This window comes from Coffea arabica, chromosome 4c (assembly GCF_036785885.1).
Source record: "Coffea arabica cultivar ET-39 chromosome 4c, Coffea Arabica ET-39 HiFi, whole genome shotgun sequence".
Lineage (NCBI taxonomy): Eukaryota > Viridiplantae > Streptophyta > Magnoliopsida > Gentianales > Rubiaceae > Coffea > Coffea arabica.
This window is the reverse complement of record NC_092316.1, coordinates 50583164-50592032: the sequence shown is the minus strand read 5'-3', so window position 1 is coordinate 50592032 and position 8869 is coordinate 50583164. Positions and strand designations below refer to the sequence as shown.

The 8869-nt window shown below is 39.3% G+C and overlaps 2 protein-coding genes across 2 annotated transcripts; both read right to left on the bottom strand.

The window, feature by feature from the left end:
• Nucleotides 1-2808: 2808 nt before the first annotated feature.
• LOC113739314 (uncharacterized) lies at nt 2809-5652 on the bottom strand. Its single transcript, XM_027266542.2, has one exon. It carries the CDS (start codon nt 5650-5652, stop codon nt 2809-2811), a length of 2844 nt encoding a protein of 947 aa, XP_027122343.1.
• Nucleotides 5653-5856: 204 nt separating this feature from the next.
• Nucleotides 5857-6879, bottom strand: LOC140004855 (uncharacterized). Its single transcript, XM_072045011.1, has one exon. The coding sequence runs from the start codon at nt 6877-6879 to the stop codon at nt 5857-5859; it is 1023 nt and encodes a 340-aa protein (XP_071901112.1).
• Nucleotides 6880-8869: the final 1990 nt, after the last annotated feature.

Genomic DNA, 8869 nt, shown 5'->3' with positions numbered 1-8869 from the left:
ATTCAGACATTCATAAATTTTTTCAGTGCTTAAAATTCAGCAAATTAATTATTTCAGTATTCAGATTTCAGAATTCAAACTTCAGAATTCAGATTCAATTTTACCAAACGGAACCTAATTCATTCAAGAAGGGGCTAAATCCACACTCTCATATCCTATATCCACACCTTAAAGGTTAATATGAAATTAAAACCCTTTACAATGAATGGTTTTCTTCTAAGATTTTGCAATTCGAAATTTAACTTTTATACTTGCAAACAATTTGCTTAACATTGATTTTTAACCATTTCTTCAATTACTTTTTCTTCTAGATGTTTTCAACAAAAGTCTCATGGGTTTTGAAAAACGTTCACCTTATAAGATGTGAAATGTGTATTTTTAAATTTTTTTTATTTTTTAGTATATAACAATCAAAATTATCATAGTATTCATGTTCCTTGTAAAAATTTCTAATATTTCGGCATTTATATGTAACCCCATTGGAGGTTTTGGCTGTTAATTAAACATTATACCAAATTTATGCATCATGGGATGTTCTTTTGGTGGTTTTTTTAGTTTCTTTTATAGGATGCATATCTATTATGTTGAAATGATGAAATTATTTATGTAATAACACCCTTGAAGTACATATGATCTCTAACTGTATTCCCCAACTTGATTAGTTTCATGAATTTATTATTATTTAAAGATCTTAATGTAGTACAAATTATTAAAAACAACATGCAATGAATTTTTAAAAAATTAGGAAAATAATTGAAAGAATAGTGTTATGGCAAATTGTTTTCATTGTATGAAATAATAATTTTGAAACATTAAAAATTATATGTGAAAGTCATTAAGTGAGAGGGACTTAATTGTCATATTGATAGCTAGGGTGTGGATTTAGGATATAAGGGTTTGGATTTAACCCCTCCCATTCATTTATTCTAGTACTATAAATCTGCAGAGAAGTTGTATAATTCCAACATTTTTATGTTGCAAATTATATTTCTTCTTAGTTTTATAATTATGATAAATCCTTTTTCTATATTTAGTTGTGATTGTTTTAATGAAGTTGATTAGGAGAGCATGGTAGATGCACCAAACACACAGCATGAGGAACAAAGATTGAATTTTTAAACACCAAACACACTTCTGGCTTTAACCTTTGGAATATCAAGTAAGAATTGGTATTGTCACTCGCCCGAAATTTTTTCTTTTTTTTTTTTGTGTTGATCTTGTGGAAGGCAACAATAATTTGTATTATTTGTTAGGGAACCAACTACTAACCCTCAAATCGCGTACCTTCCTCCCCCGCTATTAGTATTGTCAAAGCAAAAAAAGGAAAGAACTATTTGTAAAATTTTATTTTTTTAAGAGAAAATGACCTATTTCATCCCTCACATTTTGTAAAATTATTCTTTTCGTCCCTCACATTTAAAACGAAGCAAGTTGGTCCTTCACATTTAAAAATCCAAGCTTTTACATCCTAGAAATAAACTCTCCGTTGTGAATCAAACCATCTAATAAGCCGGTTATAAATTTTGGGGATAGAATTAATAGACCACTCGCAAAAACATATTTCCAACAAATAAATTAAAACAATTAAAAAATCTTAATTAAAACCCATTTGCTTTTTCAAAAGAACGAAATAGTGTTAAAGCTCTCAAGCACTAAACCCTTAGACATATTCCTCAGTTTTGTTGCACTAAGGGTTTACTGCTTGAGAGCTTTAGCACTATTTCATTCTTTTGAAGAAACAAATGGGTTTTAATTAAAATTTTTTAATTGCTTTAATTTATTTGTTGGAAATATGTTTTTGCGAGTGATCTATTGACTAACATTCTTACTGAAAAAAACTGTGGATTTTTCCAGGTTTATGGATTGACCTGAACCTCTCTCGTATTTCCTCAGAATTTCATGTCATTAGGGAGTCATCTACAAAAAATAGGTGAGTCATACTTGGTCCATTCCTGCTTATTTTTATCCCTAAGATCCTTTTGTCCACTTCTGCCTGCTTCAATAAGTTGGAGAAACCTTCTGAACATAATAGGAATATATAGGGTGATAGGGGATCACCTTGTCTTATTCTTCTTTGTGGGATTACAAACTCTTTTGGTACTCCATTGATACTGAACGAGTATGTTACTGAAGAAATGCAGCTCATTATCCACTTTCTCCAGACAGTATAGAAGCCCATGTTGTCCATCATGGAAACAAGGAATTTTTACTCCACTCTATCGTAGGCCTTTGACATGTCCAATTTCATGGCCATAAAACCACTCCGTCCTTGTTTTTTGTTTTTCATGTAATGCAGATATTCATGTGAAACAATAACATTGTCAAGAATTCATATATTTTTGCTTGGGTTTTCTCAACGAAGAGCAACTAAATTTCTTATTCTAGCCAAGGGATGATAAAAGATTTGGTTCAACTATAACCGTGAGATCCAATAAAAAGCAACGACTTTTGCATCTCTCTTCTTGGCATATTTTTTTTTTCAGCAACGATAGAATTTATATTGATGGACAAAAGATGTATACTTATATGAGCAAAGGCTCAAGTGATTCTATACCATAGTGTTAAACATACTAAGAATTGATCCATACCTCATCTTGAAAGATCCCTAAAGCATAATCACTAATCAATTTACATCTACAATCTAGGCTCCTATCTAAACAAAAGGAGCATTTCTGGAATAAGGACCTTTTTTTTTTCCGAAACGATAAGTGATTTTATAGATGAACAAAACCTTTACAATTTCAAGTAAAGACTTGAGGGAACTACACAGTCAGTGCTAACTATCACTGATGAATCCAGAATTCTTGGTCAACAAAAAAAATCTAGCGCATGAGCGCTAATCCTATGAGTAATATGGTTAATATCCCTGTTAACTAGGCAAAAGGAACACATACGAAACAGGTACTTAAGGTTATGTATATCCTCCAGCAGTGTGACCACTCGCATATCCGAAGATTTTGGCTGCTGGATAAGATGGAGTGTCTGCTTATCCTGGACCTGAACTTCTAACCGCTCCAAACTCTGTACAGCAGCTTTACAAATCAGTAGCTTAATTGCAGTAAGTTCATCAATTAGCTTATGGCAAGAACATCTTTCCCGTAGAGCCCATCCTCTCATCAGTTGTTGGTTATCCAAAGAGACAGTTGCTCCAATCCCCATTTGGGGGCTGTCTTTGCTCTTTTCGATAGCAAATCTTAATCTCAGAATGCCTGCTGTTTGTTCTTGTTGCTGGGGGGGTTGCGGCTGGTCTCCTGTTTCTTCTGTACTCCTCTTTAAAGCAGTGAGATTAGCTTCACCATATTCCAACCATTCCTCATGAGCTTTCTGCACTATTCGTATTGGGGGATGCTGCTTACCTTCAAATTCCGTCGCATTTCTGCTCTTCCAAATCTGCCAAAGAATGTTAGCCGTGAGAGAAATGTGTTCATCTCCCTCACTTCTGGACCTCGCCTCCATCACCGCGGTCCACCACGAACCAAAACAGCCTTGCAGATTTGTAATTCCCTCCCATTGGATAGTTGCCATTCTCCACACCAGTTTAACATGGTTACAGTTGAGTAATGCATGTTCAACTGTTTCGCATTCTTCTCCGCATACTCTACAAATAGGATCACCTTGTTGTGTTCTACTGTGAATGAGGTGTCTTACAGGTAATGCTTGGTTGAGACATTTCCATAAGAAAAGCTTCACTTTATGCTTAATATTCAGTTTCCACAGGTACTTCCAAATTTTCTGACTTTGGATACTCCAGCTAGTACTAGCTGGCCCCCTGAGCTCCTGCTCGAAAGCCTTCGGCTCTTCAGTTAGTACCCTGTAGGCTGATCGCACTGAATAAAGCCCATTTGAATTATGAATCCAAAAGTTGCTGTCCTCTCTGTCTACTAAGCTTATGGGGATGCTTAGTATTCCTTCAACATCCGTGGAGGTGAAATTCCTAAAGAGAAGGTTCTTGTTCCATCTTTTCTGGACGATCAAGTCTGCCACCTTAACCAAATTAGCTCCTTGTGGCTGCTGTGTTGTCACTCTTCCATTTGGTGTCATAGGAATCCAGTTGTCCTCCCAAATGTTAGTACTCAGACCATTACCAATCCTTTTTCGAGTTCCTTCTTCAACCAGCTGCCTAGCTCGCATCAGTCCTTTCCAAATCCATGAAGCATTCCCTGCAACTTTACACTTGAAAATTGATTGCTTTGGGTGATACCTGGACTTTAGAACTCTACTGACCAGCAAATTTGGTTGAGTGAGCAACCTCCAAATCTGCTTTCCCAATAAGGCTAGATTGAAAGCCTCCAAATCCTTGAAGCCTAAGCCACCTGCCTTCTTGTCCCTCGATATCTTGTTCCAAGCTTTCCAGTGAATCTTGTTCTTCCCATTCTCCTCACCCCACCAATAGTTGGCCATTGTGGAATTAATCTCCTTGCACAACTTTTTAGGTAACTTGAAGCAAGACATTGTGTATATTGGCAGAGCCAATGCCACAGACTTGAGCATAATCTCCTTACCTGCTGCACTCAAAAGTTTATTTTTCCACTTTTTTAGTCTTTGTTGAATACTGGATTTAATGTATCCAAACAGCTGCTGTTTAGATCTTGTGACCACCATTGGAAGACCCAAGTATTTGCCTTGGCTTACAACATGGAGATTTCCTAGAGCTTGGCTGACTTCCTCCTTCGTTTCCTGCTGCATATTGTTGCTGAAGATGACTGAGGATTTTTCCAGGTTAATCAACTGGCCCGTTCCTCTTTCATAAACGTTCAGTAACCTTTTGAGCTCAGCTGCATTCTGGGAATCTGCTTTACAAAATATCAAAGAGTCATCTGCAAAAAATAAATGGGTTAGTCTTGGTCCCCTCCTGCTGATTCCCATGCCTTCAATTCTTTTCTCAGACGCTGCCTTTTGGAGGAGATTGGAAAAACCTTCCGAGCATAGGAGGAATAAGTAGGGTGACAGTGGATCACCCTGCCTAATGCCCCTTTGTGGCACCACATACTCCTTGACTTCGCCATTAACCAGGAACGAGTAAGAAGCAGTAGAAATACACTCCATTATCCAGCTTCTCCATTTGTCATTGAACCCCATTTTCCGCATTACAGCATCCAGGAACCCCCATTCCACCCTGTCATAAGCTTTAGACATATCTAATTTCACAGCCATAAATCCTTCTTTCCCTTGCCGTTTGTTTTTGAGGAAGTGTAAAAACTCATGTGAAATCATAATATTGTCTAGGATTTGCCTACCAGGAACAAAAGCTGACTGAGTTTTACTGATACAGGCATGGAGAACCTGCTTCAACCTATTAGCTAGAATCTTTGCTATGATTTTATAAACTGTCGTGCACAAGCTAATAGGTCTATAGTGCTTAAGGGATGTGGGAATCAAAATTTTAGGAATGAGAGAAATGGCTGTATGATTTACAGACTTAAGCAAATGACTAGTGTGGAAGAAAGTTTGGACAGCTCCTACCAAATCCTTTTTAACTATGTTCCAAAACTTTTGGAAAAAAATGGGAGGCATTCCATCTACACCCGGAGCTTTATCAGGATTCATAGAAAAGAGGGCTGATCTAATCTCCCCTTCGTCCACAGGTTTTGTTAGGTTAGCATTCATACTACCTGAGATTGTGTGTGGAATACCATTTAACACTTCCTCCATTTCATTTGCATCTGAAGTCTTGAAGAGTTCTCTATAATAGCTAGCTATCTCTACACTGAGCTCATCTTCATTCTTAGTCCATGTGCCATCCTCTTTTTGGATGTTGATCACTTTGTTCCTCCTCCTTCTCCCCTCCACACTGGCATGGAAAAATTTGGTATTTTTGTCTCCTGCCTTGAGCCATTGCACCCTTGCTTTTTGACCTCAGTAGATCTCTTCATCTCTATAAGCCTCTTTCAGTTCATTCTTAAGCCTCTTCTTCCTCTCTCGTTTCACCTCAGCATCACACAGATTTAGTTGCTGCATTTGGTCCTTGATTTGCTCTATTTTTTGTTTTGAATTGCCTTGGATTTTACTGTTCCACTTCAGTAGATTTACTCGACACCTTTTCACTTTCTGCATAACCTTGAACATCCTTGAGCCATCGTCCCTTTGGTCCCACGCCTGTCTAACAACATCCAAGACTTCATCCCGTTGGAGCCACCTTTTGTCAAAGTAGAACCTCTTTTTTCTCCTGAATTTTGTTGGATGTGTGTCTATAAGCAGCATGCTATGATCAGATGCAAAAGAATCCAGGTGTTTACACTTAACCTTATCAAAAACTTGGAGCCAAGGATAGCTACACAAACCTCTATCCAGTCTTTGTTTAATCTCACCCTCACCTTCCCAATTATTACACCAGGTCCAAGGATGACCCTCAAAACCAATATCCATCAATTGATTATCATTGATAAAGTTTTTGAATGCCTTGAAGCTACCTTCGTCCCTCCAGGTTCCACCCCATTTTTCTTCATTCGAAACAATGTCATTAAAGTCACCAGCCATAATCCATCTTTCTCCCCACAAAACTTTCCTAGCTTGGAGTACTAGCCATTGCTGTTTCCTATCTTGATCATCACTGCTAGCGTAAATACCAATAAACCACCAATCACGTCTACTTTCCTTATCCTCAATTTGAGCTTCAATTGTAAAGGCAGTCTTGAGTACTTGTTTTATCCTAATCTCCTCCCTCCAAAGAATTGCCATCCCACCAGCCTTGTTCATAGCATCCACGATGACAACTTCATCAAATCTCAGAATATTTTTAACTTTTTCCAGATATTTACTTCTATTTTTGGTTTCACACAAAAATACTATGTCTGGAGAGGAGAGGTTATTCACCTCTCTCAACTGGGGAATTGTCAAGGGGCTCCCCACTCCTTGACAATTCCACACCAGGACTCTCATTTAGCCATTGGGGTCCATAAAGGGTTGGACCCCTCCCCCTCCTCCATAGCTGCTGTCAAGATATCCATACAATCCACCTTGCTCCTCTTACCCTCCTGTATGGTGTCCTCATCAATATCCATATCAAGCTCCCCCTTGAACCCTTTCCTTTTCCCAGCTTTCCTTTCCCTACCTGTGTTGATGTTCAATTTTTCCTCTGGTTGCCTAGGTGTCCTTGGGGACCTTAAGGTTCTTTGGATACGTCTGGACTGTTTAGCCAACGCTTGTTTGATCATTGGTCCACCCTCAACAGTAATATTCGTAGATGCAGCACCTGGAGTTTCATCCTTCTGTCCATCATCCCATGGGATTTGGATTATCAAGTTATCTTGTTCAGCCTCCATCATTGGACCTTCAGAGGCTGGTTTAACTATGAACTGTTCTTCAGGTTGAGATGTCCCCTCATATGAGCTCGGCAATTTGGGTTCCAGATTACCCCCCTTTGATTGTCCAATGTGTAGAATTTCCGTTAACTCCGAACCAGCCTTGCTACCAGATTCATTAAGCTTCTCTGAGAGTGCTCTCATCTCTGCTAACAACCCATTTTCCTGGCCATCCTGGCCCCTGACAGTGCTTGTCTCCAGCCCCGTATCAGCCACAAGCTTCCTAGCTAGACCACTTTCATTGTCAAGATGTGTTTGCAGGGCTTTTTCTGGGCCTGCAGATTGCCTTTTCTCCCTCCACTCCCCATCTTGAAGTCTCCAGTGATGTTTTTGGGGATTGTACACCGTACCAACTTGTTGCTTCTGCTGGGGACTCCTCACATTGCCTGCCCTTAGCCAAGGGCCATATTGGTTATCCTTTTTCCCCAGCCCCTTGTCATCTTGCCTCTGGTAATTTCTCTCACTGTGTCCAATGATACCACACTTATAACAAAAATCCGGGCACCTCTCATATTTGAAACTAGCCCATTTAGTTTGTTCACCCACCTTGACAATGGTACCTCGCAGTAGTGGTTGTGAGATGTCTGCCACCACAAAAAGTTTCAAGTGTCTTCCTTCTTTCCCACCTGTTTGAGGGACAATTACCTCTCTTACCGACTGAAAGTTTGACCCAAGCCTTCTCCCAGCTTCCTTTGACATCCAATGGACTGGTAAATTCCAGACCTGTACCCATAAAGGAACTGACCTGAAAGCCTCAGCATCCTCCTCAATCCCTTCATACCACTCGCTTAGCACCAACACTTGGTTGTCCACTATCCACGGTCCACCAGACAGAATCCTTAGTCTATCATTTGCTGAAGGTAATATGAATTGGAACAGATTGGGTCCTAGCTCCACCACTTGTAATTCTCTTGGGAAACTCCACGCAGCTATGACAAAGTTCTTGATTCCAGTATAGTTCGATACTTTCTCTCCCACGACCTTCCCAATCAAGCTACTTCTACACTCTTGAACCCCCCACCTATTTCCTCATATCCTAGGGTCGTGGTTTGGAGCTCTGCACTGGAGAGATCAAAGTTTTGCAAAATCTCAGCCAGTTCCTCCGCCATGGAGAAGATAAATCAAATGGTATTCCACACACTTCCTTCCGAGTAAGAAAGCTAACCCAGACGTAACCCAAAAGGGGCGGATCTACTATAAACTACCAGAAAAAAGCTAAAAAGGAAAAGAAGAGCTAAGACAAACTAAAAGGTGATAGCTTGGGAAAGCAGAACATAGATATGAAATTACCTGTCCCAGCACATACTGGTTTCCAAGGGGTCTGGAAATAGTAAAGCAGAGCTGCGGTTCAGGAGAGTAGAATTTTTTTTTTTTTTTTTTTTTTACTGTTGCATCCTTCTTCTAAAGTCGCTTCAGCTTCCCCTGCTCCTTCCTCTGCTTCGATACGTACAAATTGCTAGAGTTTAAAGGATTTATTTTTGTCTTCGACAGTGGATTTTGACCGCCAGTAGTTCTCGCACCCTAGCCAGTTACAAAGATTGTTGGTGCTGGTCTGCAGAATGCCGTTG

What these genes read in the sequence shown, in the direction of transcription:
- LOC113739314 (XM_027266542.2), bottom strand. Translation starts at nt 5,652, where the DNA reads ATGGAGGAAGTGTTAAATGGTATTCCACACACAATCTCAGGTAGTATG.
- LOC140004855 (XM_072045011.1), bottom strand. Translation starts at nt 6,879, where the DNA reads ATGAGAGTCCTGGTGTGGAATTGTCAAGGAGTGGGGAGCCCCTTGACA.